General features: G+C 36.5%; 1 protein-coding gene across 4 annotated transcripts in view; it reads right to left on the bottom strand.

The window, feature by feature from the left end:
- CORIN (corin, serine peptidase) overlaps positions 1 to 17,383 on the bottom strand; it is a 128,789-nt gene that overhangs the window by 21,126 nt on the left and 90,280 nt on the right. For all 4 annotated transcript variants that reach the window (XM_053976526.1, XM_053976525.1, XM_053976527.1 and 1 more), the window contains exons 12-16: positions 14,259 to 14,404; positions 13,531 to 13,638; positions 9,183 to 9,296; positions 6,670 to 6,780; positions 5,825 to 5,954 (exon numbers count right to left, since the gene is read on the bottom strand). In XM_053976526.1, the coding sequence (XP_053832501.1) occupies positions 5,825 to 5,954; positions 6,670 to 6,780; positions 9,183 to 9,296; positions 13,531 to 13,638; positions 14,259 to 14,404 (609 nt within the window). The remainder of the gene's footprint in view (positions 1 to 5,824; positions 5,955 to 6,669; positions 6,781 to 9,182; positions 9,297 to 13,530; positions 13,639 to 14,258; positions 14,405 to 17,383) is intronic.

Genomic DNA, 17,383 nt, shown 5'->3' with positions numbered 1-17,383 from the left:
AGGAAATCTTTCATTAGGATGCTTGGTAGGAGTTGAGGAGAGGGTGTGGAGGTCAAATAAGATTTTCCTGAATTATATAGCAGAAAGCAAAACTGAAGGAAGACCTATTTGCCTGAAAGCTTGGCTGATAAAAGATGCTGTGTTTCTTGCAGTCCTTGCCCCTCTCAAAGTCTTAAGTCACCTCATTAAATGATAGAATAGGTTGCTCAGAGTCCCATCCAACCTGACCTTGAATGTTTCCAGGAATGGGGTGTCTACCATTTCTCTGGGTAACCTGCTCCAGTGTTTCACCATGCTCATTGTAAAACATTTACTCTTTATGTCTAGTCTAAATCTACAATATTTTAGTTTCAATATATAAGTAAAAAAAAAAAAAACAAAACAAAACAAAACCAAAAAAAACCCCAAAAAACCAAAAAAACACCAAAAAAAAACCAAAAAAAAACCCAAAAAAACCCCACAAACCAAAACACTTCAACTTGCAGATTTCAGAATAAATTTTCAATGCAGAGAGATTTAACATCTGTTTAGTGTTAAATGGAGTAAATTTGAATCTGGAAGCCCCTGGATAAAAAAAGAAAGAAAAAAGAGGGCAGTAGGTTTATAATGTACAAATTACTGAAAAAATAGTTTGAAAAAGGATTTGTGACCAATCATTAGAATAGGAACATTTCCTTGATTGGTAGGATTCATGTATCTTTCTTTTAGTCAATCACAGAACGGCTGGGCTTGGAAGGGACTTCTGCAGGTTAAGTATGGCCACCTATGGCCAAATCCAAAAGCACATTCAGACAGCTCCAAGGCTGTTTGAGACAATAAAATTATTAATACAAATAATAATTTTATTTTAAAAAATCCCATCATGGAACTAGAAAGTATTATATGAGGGGACTGACCACATGCTTAATGACTACTTGAAGAAATTGTCACAATTTGTCAGGAATTATAAGGTTGGAATTTCTTCAAAAACAGCCTTATCCAAATAATTGTATTTTAAACTATACGTGTTCATGAAAGATGAGACATAATCTATCAGATATTAATCTAGCACAACTCTAATACACTGAATAAAGTCTACATATTTTAACATTGGTCTATTATTGCTCCAATTTACTAGAACAGCCTTCCACATCTGCCACAGCTCTATTTTCAGTAAATTTCAATAATGAGTTATTAGTTGCCATTCTTAAATAATTAAATGAAATGTAAAAAAATTGTTATCTTTCTATATATATCATCTACAGGATTAATAGAACTCTGTGGTCATGGAAAACATGAATAAATTCAAGGCAGGTTAAGAGTATGTTCCATTCTGTTGAATCAATCTAGAAATCTAGATTGAATTAAGGAGTTCAAATACCTGCTCTTTGGCATGGAATTTGTTTCACTAAATTACATGTCTACTCTTGGAGAAAATGAAGATTCATTCAGAAGTTCAAATTTATTACATGAGTATGACAGAAGGATTCTGGGTTTTGTTTTTGTTATGTTCTTTAAGCAAATAAAACATTAAGCCGAGCTTCCATTATTCCTCTTGCAGAAATAGTTACAGAGTAATAAAAAAACCAAATTGGATCATGTAAAAACAAGAGATTTTTTGTCCAGCAGCTTGACTGCTCAGCCATCAATTATTCAAGATCTTTATACCAAAGGCATTGAGTGAAAAGTACCAGGAAAGACAGAAGGTCAGGCTGCAACAACAGATTTGTCTGTCCCTTTCATAAATACATGCACAGCAGATGCTACAGCAGAGGAAAGAAGGAAAAGGAGCTACTGGTTTCAGTGGACCACCAGTGACACAGCCTCCAAGAAAAGGAGCAGCAGGCACAGGAAGAGACAACAGTAGATTTTTAAAAGCAAGTAACTTGGTAGACAGCTGCAGTTTTACACTGATACTAGACCAGAACAAGCAGGTGAAGTAAAATTCCCCTGTACTCTGCTGAGTATAAACTCTTGAAGTTTATTGTATTTGCTATATCATGCTAGTGCAGCTAAGAAAGACAAATTATTCCACTATATTTTCACAGAATGACAGAACAACTCCACTACTGCCTTTATCAAATTTCACAGCTGAGCAGACCATGCTTTTATTATTGCCATTTCATCAACAAAAATGTGGACTTCCAAGTATATGAAAGCGAATATTCAACTGAACATCATGACAAAAAACATTCTTCCAATGTTCTGAACCTACACAGTACACCCATCCTCAGCAGCATAGCCTCTAGCACACACCAGGACAGATGTGCTGCTGTTCTGTTCTCTACCTGTGTAAACAGAAAAACTAATTGCCAGAGACTGCATTTAAATTCACTGTAATGAAATCTGGGACTCAGTCGGAAGTCTCTGAATAAACTTATATGTCCTGACATAAAGAGGCAGTCAGAGGAGGTGGCATCATAGTTCCATCTGGTTGTAAACTGTGAAACCTAGGACTTGAGCATTCCCATTAAGCTCTTAGCATTACAAACAAACAAATTTAACATCTTTTGTACTAGAGGAAAACATAAGAACTGCTAGGAATACATGTTGCATAACTTGCATAACAGCCATCATTAGTCCAAAGCCTTTCAGACAATGCTTGGAACTTGTGGATTTATGTGATGTTACATCATGGATCACACAACACATTCCATGAGTTGTGCTATGAAAAACTGGAAAACCACATCATCTGTAGAATTATAATTGGCAAACAGCCACTAAAATTGCTTGCATTTTGTGAAACGGGCAGAATAGAATTAACTTTTCATGTTGCTGCAGACTCAAGGTTCATACATTCCAAACAGACAGACTCTATTCTGTAAAATGTGTTAGCACTATCCATTAAATTAAGCTAACTTTAGCCACTACAATTTAATTATCTTCATTTGTTTTTTCAGATAAATTTAGCCTCAAGTACTAAAATATCCAAAAGCTGTTAGAAAGGCTTTGCCTTTATATTTTAAACACTGCCACATTATATAGTAATTGGGAGTTTTTATTTAGCAAAGCACCAGACAGTTATGAAAAACAGTTTGCAGAGCTTTACAGAAAATAAAATTTCCAAATGCTACCATTCATTGTAATTCCTGGTCTAACGCATTAATAAGTCTTCAATTTGATATCTCACATGCATTATTTTTCTCTAAGAATAAAGAGAGCTATTAAAACAAAACCAAGTGTTGCTGTAAGTAATTATTAAATTATTAACTATTAAAGAAATCTGCATGGCCACAAAACTGGGTGGTTCTGCAGTGTGCTCTAATGTGGACAGAATTTGCACATTCACAGCTTTAATTTTCTGAAAGAGTAAAATGAAGTGGTTTCCACTGGGAATACTTGCAGAAAAGCACTGTGTAAAACATTTCATATTTATTTAATATTTTTGAATGTAAAAAGGAGAAGTTTTATCATTATTTGAGTTCTGTGCAATACACAGTCTAATTTACCTGCACCCTCAATGGTGAGTAGAAAGAGTTTGTTAAAAACACCAAAGTTATTAACCTCACATTCAGCCATTCTTGTTATAAGTCAATTAAATAATGTATACAGGACATAAATGCCAAGAGATGAAGTTCATGGCTTCAGATCAGATTACACAGTATCTTCTTCCATTTCACCATATAGAAAACATTAGCCTCTGTGACATTTTCACTGAATCCCTATGCAATGTTAATGAAATAATTAAATAGCTGTATTACTCATATTACTTCTTTTGGAAATCAGTTCTGGTAACACATTATAATCTTTGTTTTTCTTATAGCTTTTCAATGCTAATTTACTGTATTTTTGGCAGTGCCACTCCACAAAAACTTGAAGAATACCTAAGAAAATCAAGCTTCAGGTGACTGACAAAATTGGGCATTAAGAAAGGAAAGAAAAACACTAGTCTGGTTTTCTGAAGTACTGCAAGAAAGAATTAGAAATTAGTCAAACTGTAGTTGTAGACTTCCCACTGCCCTTGACAAAATTGCCTGTCCCTACTAAAAAGATCTTGTAGAAAAATTGACTTCTAGAATAGAAGTCATTCTGTTAGAAAATGGTAGTTGTGAGATTTAAGAATCATTTTTGTCTCTGATGTTTCTTAAAAGTGTAGGATTGGTAACACCAGTTAGTAAGCATCAGTGGAGAAGCAGGAAGGTTTAAGTTTCTACCCATGCTGATTTTGGCCTAGGCACACCTCTGGAAAAAGGAGGGAATCAGAGGTGCTGGGATAGTTTAATACATTTATATTTTCCCAGCAGCAAGCATCATGGGAAAGAGAAGCAAATTTTATGTTAAGACCAATGGCAAGGTGAACATGAGTCAGCAGTGCCCTGGCAGCCAGGAGGGACAACCCTGTCCTGGGGGCATCAGGCACAGCATCACCAGCTGGGCAAGGGAGGGGATTGTCCTGCTCTGCTCTGCACTGGGGTGGCCTCACCTTGAATATTGTGGGCAGTCTTGGGTGCCACAATGTGAGACATTAAACTGTTAGAGAGCATCCAAAAGATGGCCATGAGGATGGTGAAGGGACTGGAAGGGAAGCTGTATGAGGAGTGTCTGAGGTCACTTGGTTACCTCAGGAGGGTAAGCAGAGGGACAGACACTGATCTCTTCCATCTTGTGACCAGCGACAGGACTCAAGGGAATGGTATGAATCATCAGGGGAAGTTTAGGTTAGGTAACAGGGAAAGGTTTTTCACTCAGAGATGGTTGGGCACTGGAACAGGCTCCCCAGGGAAGTGGTCACAGCATCAAGGCTGTCTGACTTCAAGAAGCATTTGCACAATGCTGTCAGGCATAGGGTGTGATTGTTGGGGTGTCCTATGCAGGGCCAGGAGTTGGACTCAATGACGCTTATGGGTCCCTTCCAATTCAGTATATTCTATGATTCTATAAACCTTTATTAGGATGCTATATAAAGCTAAAGCATGAAGATAATGCAAATATTCTTTAGATACACTAGCCCAGATAGAGGAGTATAAAATTGTTGTGTGTTAGAATGGCATGCAGTCCAGTTAGTTCAATTCAGGGCATCTGTTAGAACGGATGCCAAGTATCCCTGCAGTGCAAGACTGTACAGAGTATGTTACGTGCAGGCTCCCTAACCTAGGGTCTTTATCCTCCTGTGTACCTTGAGAAAGGTACAAAGAATGTCACTTTGCGTAGTGGAGAAAAGCAAACAGAAAAGACACCTCTTAATTCAGTTTGGGGATCAGACACTGGCAAAAGATAGCCTTATATACCATCAGATTTGCCTCTTCCTAGTAATGGATAGCTGTGAACATCAGAGCAGCTGAACTTGTTTTTTATCCAATAGTTATATTTTGCATCAATTATTTCACAATTTAGTGTGCATGCAATAAGACACTTAGAGGCTATTTCTTTTTCTGAGTTCCACAGAGAAACCTTCTCTCCAACAATCTGTTGTGCAGAGATGTCCAAGTTAAATACATCCACTTGTCTAACTTACAGTATTTACTGCAGAAAGCAAATAAATGAAGATGATTTTTCCTGTATTTCCTAAGTCTGCTTTAATTCTTTAGGAAGAAACAGAGTATTACCTTGCCAAACAATTCTGAGCCTCAGCAATAACTCTAAGTTCAAGTACTGAGACTTGGCAAAACACCATTATCTTTTCAAAACACTCTTAATAACCATCGTGTAACATTTATAAAGTGGTGAAAGTGCCTAGATTTTAGTGAAATTCTGTTCCTGCCATAATTCACAAAATTTCGTTACCTCTTTGTGAACCATTTCCACACTAGGTCTAACATTGCAGTGATCAATGATAGTTCACATCTAACTCCAGCACTCCAGTTGTCCTAAGAAATTCATCAAAGCTACAAACTACTGACCTTACCCTAAACCCATCTGATTGCAGGCCAGTTGGCTTAAGTTTTCTTGCCACTCATCAGCACAAACATGGTTATCAGCAGCTGACCTGTGAACGGTCAGGAGCATCAAGGAATTCGTGTTTTTAGACAGTGTAACTGTAAAGAAAAAAGGAAGAAAACTTCAGTATCATTTCAAATAGTTTTACAGATGGAAAACTGAAAACATACAACTACATTCGGGATTCTTCCAAGTTGCTAGCACCTTTCCTAGCTTTACTTGCTGAATAGCTATGCAATTTAAAACCAAGGCAAGTGTGGTTATCAGAACCTTGCTAAGAGTGAACAGCATGACACATTGAACAGCAAAAGCGTTGAGAGGGTAAGAATAAACCCAAATACTTCTAATTCACCAGCAGAGATTCACATGGGTTGCTGATAGCCTTAATTTTTATAGCCTTTATCTAGAGTTAGATAATCTAGATGGAAAGACCATCACCATTTCTCCTCTCTTAATCTTTACATAAAAATTCAGGAACTGCTTTTATCACATGCAAAAAAGATTCTCAAAAGGTCCTTCCAAATCTCAACATTTTCTCAATCTCTCCTCGACACAATACTTTCCAGATTACACACATCATCTATGCATTTTCTTGCTGTATCACTTTTCTTGTATCTTTGCCCTGTGAGACTTCACACCGAGCTTTTGCGTTCCCTTTTGCCCACTTCCTCGCATGCTTTTCCCAACCTCACCCCAGTCTTCTCTTTGCTTATAGAGGGAGCACCTTTCCACCACTGTATACTGAATTAAATCACCAGTGATTACTACCATCACCCAAACACCACTTTGAGGCACCACACAGCAGAAACTTACCACAGTCCCATTCATCTGAGCTGTCACTACAGTCTGCCTGCCCATCACACCAGAGTTCACGGGGCACACACTCATGGTTGGCACATTCAAGTTCACTCTCGTCACAAAATGCTGCAAAGACAAAAACATGCTTCCTCCTGAGAAAGTTGTGAACAAAGTGAAATTCACATTGAGATGAAAAATTGAGGAGGGTGAAGGTAGATACAGATCAGATTTATGGAAAAAGTAAGCTAGACACATTTTCAACAAAATTCAGTACAGATACCACTGATGCAGAAGGTGGTTGCTGCCATGCAGTGACAGAGGGTATTGCAATTCAGAGGAAAGGAAGAGTGTCTACAAATGCAAGATCTGGGATTACTTAGTATCATTTGTGATCTTGTTATATGAAACCTGTCTAAGCCCCTCAGAAGCTGTGAGAGAAAATACTGTCCTGTGTTTTTTAGCTGACTGATCCAAATTTGTTTAGTTCTTCATGGTTTTTGCAAAAATTATTTTACCACAATGAATATCTATTTCATCTCAGCCACAGCAATTATATATTAATTTTTGAATTCACCTGTGCTTTTGAAAATTATATATTTATTTTTATCTCCACTTTAGAGGTAGAGAACTGCTGTACTGATAGACATGTTCTGTTCACAGCTGGTATCCTTACATTTGGATTTCCAGAGTCTGTTCAGTATGGGAACCACAAGAGCTTCCATTTGCAAATGGATATTAGTTTTCCCCCAACAACCTCCCTTCCAAAAGCCAGGTGTGTAGAAATACAGTACCTTCCTCACTAACACACTTCCAGCTTCTATAAACCCCATCATTAGGGAATTCTGAGACCTGGGGGAGGGCAGAGAAGGAGAGAATGCATGGAAAGGAGCTGCATTCAGTTGTGCCCTTGTCTGGCTGATGTACAGCATTTATAGTGCCATACAATCCAAGTATTTATTTGCAGCACTAGTACAAAAAGTGCACTCCACAGGGTAGAGTGCACTCCATACAGATAGAGCAGGCAGCGCTGCCTACCCCTGATCTTTCTGGCTCTGGAATAAAGCATGCAAAACCAGAAAAAACACTTTAACTCCACCTTCCAGAGAGAGCATAATTCAAAAACTGGAAGCCCTCAGCTGGGAAAACTTTGTTGCTGTTTTAGAATATTCAAGCCCCAGATCAAAAGCAGAGAGGAAATATACTCTGATAATTATAAACTAGCTTAACCTTAGTCCTTTGATAATCTTTTCTCTGTCATGATCCTAACGTGTGATCACAAGTAAATCACTTTAATACCACCTCCACTCTTTAGATTACAGCACAGAGCTTGGAAGTTAAGTGGTATAATCTTTACAATGAAAAGCATATTAAGAAATGTTTTGTGAGCTTCAGCTTCCCAAAAAGAAACAACGTTTGATCTAGTGATACATGCAGGTTGCTGTTCATTTTGGCAAACATATTCATAGGCTTCACTTAGCACATAAAATGCTCCTACCATCAGAACTCCAGAGACTCAGGAGCGACTTCTTTTAAATCACAAAATTATATGCAAACATCCCAGCAAAAATGACAAAATACCAGGTTACTCAGAGAATGAAAAATTTCAGTTTTCAACCAACTTTACCAACCAATGATCCATCCTGTCTTGTGCAAACTTTCTCCCAGCATGTCTTTTCTTACTTCCTTGTCTTGGGACCATGCCCACACCACCAGGTTTTCTCAAGAGAAGAGAATTCAGAGTACCACTAATATATGAATGAAAGTGGAGCTAACATCTCAGGGCACTCACTCCCAGCTTAGTAAGCAGGGTGGGAGCCTGCAAAGCAGCTGTATGCAGATGTTCCACCACTTCCCATCCCGTTCTCAGATGGAAACAGAAGTGAGAGCAGCCCCCACAGGGGAGCAGGGGCCTGCTGCTCACTGCCAGCAGTTTGAACAGACTTGCATTGTGCACATGGGCAGCGTGCTCATGCCACCAGTGCACCCTCCTAAGTTCTCTATCTTCATTGTTATCACAGTTTGGATTGCAGAAGAAATCTGTGGAGCTAAGTAGGGAGACAGAATCTAAGAAATATCAATCAGGAAAGAAACTAAATAAGGAAGAGACATAAGGCATTTACCAAAAAACAGGTAAGTAGAAATCAAGGAAAAAATGAGCAGTGAGCAGCTATGAGCTCTGCCTGTATAAAATGAAGTTGAGGAAACTTGGGAAAAGAAGTCAAAAATCTACAAGGAATGAAAGTACAAAGGCACAAGAACAAGGAGGGAGAAAGAGAAATTAATAGAAAAAGAGGATGAGAGTGACAAAACAGACAGCCAGGATCCAAGGATGGGAACAACAAAGGACACAAGATGAGGAAAGAGAGAAATTGGTGCCATAGTCGAACTGAAAAGGGAACTGAGGGAATGACTAAGTCTTTCTGCCTATAGAAAGCATAAAGCATTTTTACTTTGATTTATTTTGCCCCCCAACATCCCCAAAATGCGATCAGCCTTTTAAGGGAGTAACAAACTGCATGAGTCCTTACAGCAATTCTTTTCATCCATCATGTCAGGGCAGTCTGGGAAACCATCACAGATCATAGTGTGTTTGATGCACAGCTTCTTCAAAGGACACTCCCAAAGACCCCTTTCTCTGCAACCTGGAGGCAGAGAAGTACAGTTCTGAAATACTTGCATGCAATATTGAATCAACCATTTTCTTCCTTAAAAGTCCTGAAACACACAAAATATTTTCACTTGCAATATAAATTTTAGCAGGTACCAATAGTTACTAATGAAGAAATGGAAATAAGATTAGCACAGTGCACACTTAATAAATGGATCTAAGTATTATAACACTTCATAATACTTCAGTGCTTTTGAAATAAAAATTGTATTACGAGTAAATATTATACATATCTATAATGGTTTAGGCATTAGCTCAATACCCACACACCACTATTCTTGAAATAGATTTACTAGTAATATAAGAACTTTTCTAATCCTGAAGTCTGTAGAAATTCCTCGGTCTTTCAAAAGCAAATCCTATAAAAGCATGGCATCTCCATGTAACCATGTAGAAATACATACTGTTTTCCCTGGCAGTGATGATCTAGAATCTAACACAGAATCACAGTGAAAAGTAGAAAGAGAAGTAATACAAAACTATGTCAAAGTGCTTTGACAGAAAAATTTCTGTTGGTCAGCTGTTGGAAATTAAGAACAGCCCAAGCTACATTTTAGAAAATAATTTTCTCTTGCTTTATTCCACTTTTTATTTCCATCAACTAATAAAGTATTTTACTGTGATACCAGTTTAAATACTTTGACATACTAATGCCCTGCATGTCTAGAAATGGTTTTATAGGAAGCCATAAAAATGACATGTTGTCCTGACTAAGCCAGATTATTTGATTGCCTTGTTTGGCCTGTTCTGTAGATGAAACTTTTAATTTTAATCTAAGGGCAAATTTAATTGATAGCCCTGATGTTCATAAATGCAAATAGTTCAGGTATAAATTTTAAAACAGTATTTAAAGCAGCACCTCTCTTTGCCTGGACCTGGAACTGTGAAAGCATATCAGCAGTTAAGTTACTAAGCAAATACATTGTCTCCAAGAAGTTCTAATTCAGAAGTACATGTTTTACAAATATGAACCAGAGAATCCCTACTGGATTACTGGAAAAATCTATTCAGGTTTTACCTGTACCTGGATGTGTGGGGTGCTTGATTTTGTTTAGATTTGAAAAAAACATGTAAATAAATGTAAAAGCCCAGAGAAATAAATAGCCTTAACCTTTGAAATTAATTCTTCATGATCAAATAACTTTCTTGGGTATCACCACTTTCCAGGTTTCCTTCTTTACAATATTCATGATAACTATTAATGAAAAATTAATTGAAACAAAAAAAATTCTCTACTCTTATACAGAACAAGGAATGCCATGTTAGGATCTTGATATGAACATGAAATTAAAAAAGCTCAAAACCCCCATAATTCATGAACCTAGAAATTTTTTAGCAGTGTCTACAATTCATTAAATACATGTTTCCTTTTCTCTTCATCACACATTAGAGTGTTACATTGTGAAGTGTACCAGGACTCTCCAAAACTAATCACATAGACAGAGACAATTTCCTATGAACAATTCACTAGTTACTCAATTCAGTGTTCAAGTACACTGTTTTGTTGGTAGAGATTCATCAATTTGTAGTATTTATATTTCATCTCGAATTATTTTTGTGACATGCATTTTTAATTCAATGAAAGGGAAGTGAAAACAGAGCTGTATATGTACATTAAACTTGCCTATATGTACATTACCCCGGCTCAAAAATCCATTTTGACAAGAGATATGGTTTCATATATGATCTTACCTTCATTCCTCTTCATAACATAAAGTTACCAATTGTTATCCAAATATATATATATTTCCCACAAAATTATCATTAAATCATTAATGTCAAGACCACCATATTTTTTCTCTCACCTAAAATACTACAGGTCAAAACCCAGATTGCAGAAAATAGTGAAAGACAGTATTGGCTATGAATGTTATGTCCTCAATTTCTTTAGTAGGTGTAGGACCTTCTTCTGCTCCCTGCCAGAGGCATTGTTCAGCAGCCAACAATTTAATGCATTCAATTACAACTATATTTAATACCACAAACTCTCGTGACATCTTTCATAATAGTATTTTTTAAAATTACCTTCCCTGCACTTTACTGCACTCAGAAGTCTCACTTCCAGTAATCTCAGTCAAATTTTCTCCCCAAATCCCAGCGTAGATGGCACTAAAGTCTCAGGATTTCACTGCAATTGCATGGCTGAGATGTCCTCTCACAATGCCCATGTGAAAGTATGGCAGGGATTGCTGACAGAAGGAGACAATGGGTGCTGAATACAGCTCTCCTCTGCATGGGCAGAGTATACCTCAGTCCTTTGCATGGTTCTAACTGATCTTTTCAGCCAGAGTACTCTAAGCATAAGAAAGCTGTAGCTAGTCCTTTTCAGCCTCCTCCCTGCACTGTAAAGCTATTCCATGTCTATCATTTAAAGTACTTCAAATACAAGGGTTTCAAATTAAACAGTCAGTGTTTTTTTTTAATGTTAGAGAACCATTTTAAAAGGACAAAGCTAATAAAATTTGAGCTATGCATTTACACATGGAAAGATCATCAAGTTTTGATTTTGTCCTGCACACATGGACTATAAGTAAGTCAGAGACAGTTATTCCTGGAGCTCTACAAGGACTTTTTGTTCTTCAGTAACAATATTAGCCCTGGTCAATGTAATGTCACCCTGACAGCAGTAATTTCCTAGCTGATACAGTCTTCCATATTTATAGAAGCTGATAAGAATTCTGCTGATTGCTTGTGACATTCTGTCTAGACTTTAGAGAGAGATCCATTCGAGAAATGAATGTTACATATTAGAACAATGTTTCATATGTTAATGTCTAGGAGAATAAAATTATCCTAAAAGACACATAACAATTCGTTTTCTAAGGAGTTCAAAATTGGTGGCAACAAAAAATATTTGGCAGGAAGGACAATTAAGACAATTGATTCAAAGTAAAGAGATGTCAAACTCTGAAAGAATCACCGTGATCATCAGTTCTGACTTTACTTTATAACCCAAACAAGAGAATGACCTAATATTAAATCATATTTCAGAGAGCATATCCTTTTTTTTTTTTCTGTCTTTCTTTTTTACAGGGATGGAGGGAGGGAAAGAAATAAAGAAAGAAGAGAGAGAGTACAAGAATGATCTGGAAACTCCCAGAGACTGAGAATACATCACACATTGTGGGTAAATAAACCCTTGACTATTGCAAACATTAAAACAAGCTGCTTTTTAAAAAGAAGCATTTTATAGGGCTGCCAAGATTGAAGTTTAGCCTATCTTTAGCTTTCTGGTGTTGGATTTTATTTTACTGTCTCTGAGTAGAAATTCTCTTATTGCCACAGTTTTGTTGTTCACATAAACTCTGCTTCCCTCTTAACCCATTCTCAGTTAAAAAAAAAACACACAGGTTGTGCACCTTAACCCTATTCTATTGGAATGTTTTCCAATCCTTTGCTCATAAGCACACCTCTTCTCTGAATCCTTAGTGATGTATGATTATTCTCTTTGCCCCTAGGGATGCCAGGCCTGCACGCAGACCTCCCTGAAGGCTACAGCTTAGTCAATTAATAAATATTTAGAACTCCTTTCTCCTGAAACTGTCCTGCCAGCATGTACAAGGATACTTATTGACCAAGAGATTTCTTGATTATTTTAGGTACTCAATACATGCCCTTAAGTTACATGTCGAAAGCATCTATACTAAAAGTAAAATCAGAAACATACTGGAGAATAAATTTTAAGGGTTTATGCTTGTACTTGTAACTTGAGGTTGACCAATCTGAAGAAACATACAGAATCCACTTCAGCAACACAATATATCATAATGACATCTTTTGAGTATACATCCTAACAAGAACATTATCATGTATAAATTTAAAACTACATTTACAGATTCAAGATTTAATCTGCCAGGGAGGTATATTTTAGCTCAGTAAAGCCTTCAGCAATATGAAAGGAATTAAATCTGCAGAATTTTTTTAGCTTGATTCTTTAATGAATACTCAAGCATCCCAGAGTATGGTTATCAGAATCTAAATGATCAGTTATCACAATTTGTGTTAATGTTGATTAAGAAGGATTCTTGCTATAGTATTTTTACTGATACTCTCTTTAAAAAAAAAAACCCAACACTTTTAAACATACAAAAAAAGAGGGTTCTCCTTCTCCAAACTCTCATGCTACAATTCAAATAACTGAATGAAAGATGAAGCTCCTTTTCCAATGCTGCAGCTGCCCTCCATTCCAACTCATTGAATTTATTTACCACAGCTGTCCTCGTCGCTGTCATCCTCACAGTCAGCTTGACCATCGCACCTCCGGGATGCCAGGACACACCTCCCAGAACGGCACTTGAAGTGACTGGGTGAGCATTCTGTCAGGGACAACCAACAGGGACAAACAGGACTCCGTAAGACAAAAGCTTAATCATGACACGGGCACGGATTTGTCAGCCAGGCTGTTTCAGAAGGGTAAATAACACAGACAGAAGGCTTGTGAGACAGGAGCTGTGCGTCAGGCGAGACTTCATAATTGCACCAGGAACGTGGTGCAGCAACATTTTCCAGAGCTCTCCCTTCCATGCTGCCCTCTGTCAAATGTCACTGCTTTGCCAAATCACTGGCATGCAATGTTTAGACCGTGAGTATGAATTTCCTAGCTACTCTTCTCACCATTGTGGTGATGTATTAGGCATTGAAATAAGTAGAAGAAATCCCCAGGACAAAAAGAGATTGACAATTATGTGTCTATTTCAACTAATGGAACCAGGTATAACTTTCCACTTATTAACCCTTTCACTGCTTCTGTCTCATCTCACAGTACCATTTTAGGACAAAGGAGTGGAACAGAGTTGGGGAGTAGGGGAACTCAGTTTGGAATAATTTCCACAGTTTAAATATTATAATTTAAAGGGGAGGTATGAAAAAAACAAAGACCAGTGACTTTGGGAACCCATTTAAATCTTTTATTTGCTGTAATATGTGTAGGAGGTACCTTCTACATCTTCATCTGGTGTTAGACAGGTTTGGTTGTCTGAGTTCTCATCTGGAAACTGAGTGCACTCTGTATCTTCTGGCCACTGCAGACCTACGATCCCAAGCACAGCCTCACAGCGCTCCTTAGACTGTACACATAATGTCCTGAGAAGACAAAGCAGAATTGCACCAAATAACTGAATGGATGGCTTAGAAATTCACAGATATTAAAAGTTAATAATCCTAGCAAAAGTTAAACATGAAGATCAAAAAAAAAAAAAAATCAGTTAAACAGATGTTTTAATATGAAATACATATACCAAAGAATGCTATGGTTGAAACATTATTTTAAGTTACTGTTATGCAGTTATGTTATAAATAGGTTTAAAATAACCAAATATAACAGCTCACAAACATGCTCTCCTCTGTAATAGATGGCAGAGAACAATTTTTAAGAAGCACTAACTGCTCTCCTTCAGGAAAAAAAAAAACAAACACCTGTTGTACAAGTGAAATGCTACCTCTTCTGATTATGCTACCTCAGAAACCGTGTGGTTTCAGAAGGACAAAATATTTAAGCCTGCAAACAAAAGAGTGAAGAACTCCCCAGGGAGTTCAATAAAATTACAATTTTAGGAAAAGCGAAGCTCAGACCAGCCCAGTCTTGAGGCTGTTGTCAGTTACAGCAACAGGATACCGTCTACATCTTCATCTGGTGTTAGACAAATTTGGTTGGTCAAATCAGGAAAAGGCATGAATGAAGTCCTTCTGCAGCATTTTTTTTAACCATATAAAAGATGGGACTCACTGCAAAATTTGTTTGATCCATTGAGATTGAAAGTCACGCATGGTGTCTCTCAAAATACCCACTGTCACATGCTTCAAAATTACAAAGGTAAAAAGGCATAATAGAAAAATCCTCTGTGTTTGAAACATTTAGCTACTACTTTTGTCTGGGATCCTAGTAGGTTGAAAAGTATTCAACCAAAGGATTCTACCTTTTTTTTTAATTTTATTTTTCAATTTCTTTCATGTCACCTTAATTTGCCTTTATGTATTTTGATTATTTACACATCTTTCTTCTAGAGACAGTCCTTTCATGGAAGGCATTTTATTCCATTCATTTTCCTTTGACATTTTAATGAATTGAACTTTTTAATTTTCTTGTAATTAGCTCTGGAAAATGCATATAGGATTAATTCTTTTATGCTATTTTGGGAAAATAACACACAATTAATCCACCCAAATTTAATTTTGTTTTGAGGAATTAGATGAAGAGTCAGGTTTTTTCCACACCAGACAATTCACCACTCAGTTGAGTAACCAGACAGAATGCATTGATGACAGTCAACCGTGCTACAGACTCTCCTTTTACATCCTCCTCAATATCAAAAAGGTTGACTGACACCACTTTATAACCTCAGATTTCTGAATGCCAGGATTTTTATTTTCCAATGACAAAAAACAAAACTCACAACAAAAATATGACAATATAGCAGAGTCATCTAAGCCACTTCTGTCCTGTGTTCTCTGCACACTCAGATTTTGGTCAAAGCTGACCTTTTCCAAGGTATTATAAGATATTTAGTTGTCTGTCTGTGGTGAAAGAATTAGAATCTATTTAAACTTCAAAGTAGGCGTGGACTAATATTATCAACACTCTATCAGAGATGAAGAATTATGTTCAGAAATTGAAAACATACTTAATGCATCAATGAACGTTATAAACAACAGTAGGTTCAGTTCCTTCCAAAAAAACTCTTACCTGTGTTCTTTACTTTGAATAAAACTTTATGATGACTGTTACAGTTAAACAAAGCATGACAGACAAACTAACATAAAGACAACAAAAAGCCTTGCAAAGCAGGGACAGGTGTTTTCTATAAGGGGAGTAGAATTAAAATAATTTAGTTATACCACCTGGAATGAGATAACAGATCCATGTGCCTGTATTAAAAAATCTAATGCATCTCTGATAAGTTTATATTGTAACAGATCCAGAATTATAACATTAACATGCAATTCATGGTTGGAAAGTATACTTTGACTTAAAAAGTGTAACACTGTAAAACTGCATTAGCTGAGCTCAGTTTCATATTTACAGGAAAAGACAAGTAAAACAATAGATATGTCCTGTTTAGCTCAACTAATCACTGATATATTTGAACAAGAGGTAAATTATTTTGACAGCCAGCAGTAGATTATCAGAATATGATTTCTGTGCTGACAATGTAACATTTTTTTTTCTCAGAGCTTCCAATTGTAAAGTAAATTTACATTTATATTGAAATATCAAATTTATTTGATTTTTATTGGTATGAGCTTATTTTTGTTTTCATTTCTAAAAATAATTTTAGGTTTTTACATTATATAGGTACCTGAAATTCTCCTTAAAATGTCATTATTAAGCAGATACTACAGATCTAGTGGGACCTCCAAAGGTGCCCCTTCCTAATAAAAACACTCTGTATCTGTGACCTAACGTAAGAGTGAAACCTAAAAACTATCGTAAAAGTAGAGCTTTGAATCCTATGATTGAAAGTTTTATGTCACATATTCAATTCAGTCTAAATTTGTTGTTACCCAGTTTTGAGCAGGAAATTGGACCAGATGACTTCCAGAGGTTCCTATCAAATTAAACTGTTCTGTGGTGTCTATAAGTTCCCTTTCATCTGTTTAATACTTTAAATTGGAAAACTATTCAACTGTATCATAACACTTCCTAGAATCTGTTAGCTGAAAGAGCCTATAATTTAACTTACATCTCTCTACATCAGAATAAATTAATCCCATTTTTATTTATTATACTGCTTTCTTTAAAAAAAAAAAAAACAACAACCCTTGATTTTCAAACTAGCAAGCCTGACACAGAGCTTACACAAACCCCTCTGTAACTCTGAAGCTATCCTGTATGCAGTATTTTCTTTCCCATTTAGGTTCCTATGTGAGAATTTAACAGTATATTCATAAACTTCCTTGTGGTTCACTCTTACCTTGCACTAAGAAGCACATCACTAGACACAGAAATGTCATCTATTTGTCAACAGTATCACATGATAAGAAATTTTAGGATGTGTACTGCAATTTTTCATGCACTTTTCTTTCAAACACAAGGTGTTAATTGATCAATATTGTCAAGGTAGA

This window comes from Vidua macroura, chromosome 4 (genome assembly GCF_024509145.1).
Source record: "Vidua macroura isolate BioBank_ID:100142 chromosome 4, ASM2450914v1, whole genome shotgun sequence".
In the NCBI taxonomy this organism is placed as follows: Eukaryota; Metazoa; Chordata; class Aves; order Passeriformes; family Viduidae; genus Vidua; species Vidua macroura.
Note: the sequence above shows the minus strand (reverse complement) of the source record. Positions and strands in the feature narration are given on the sequence as shown.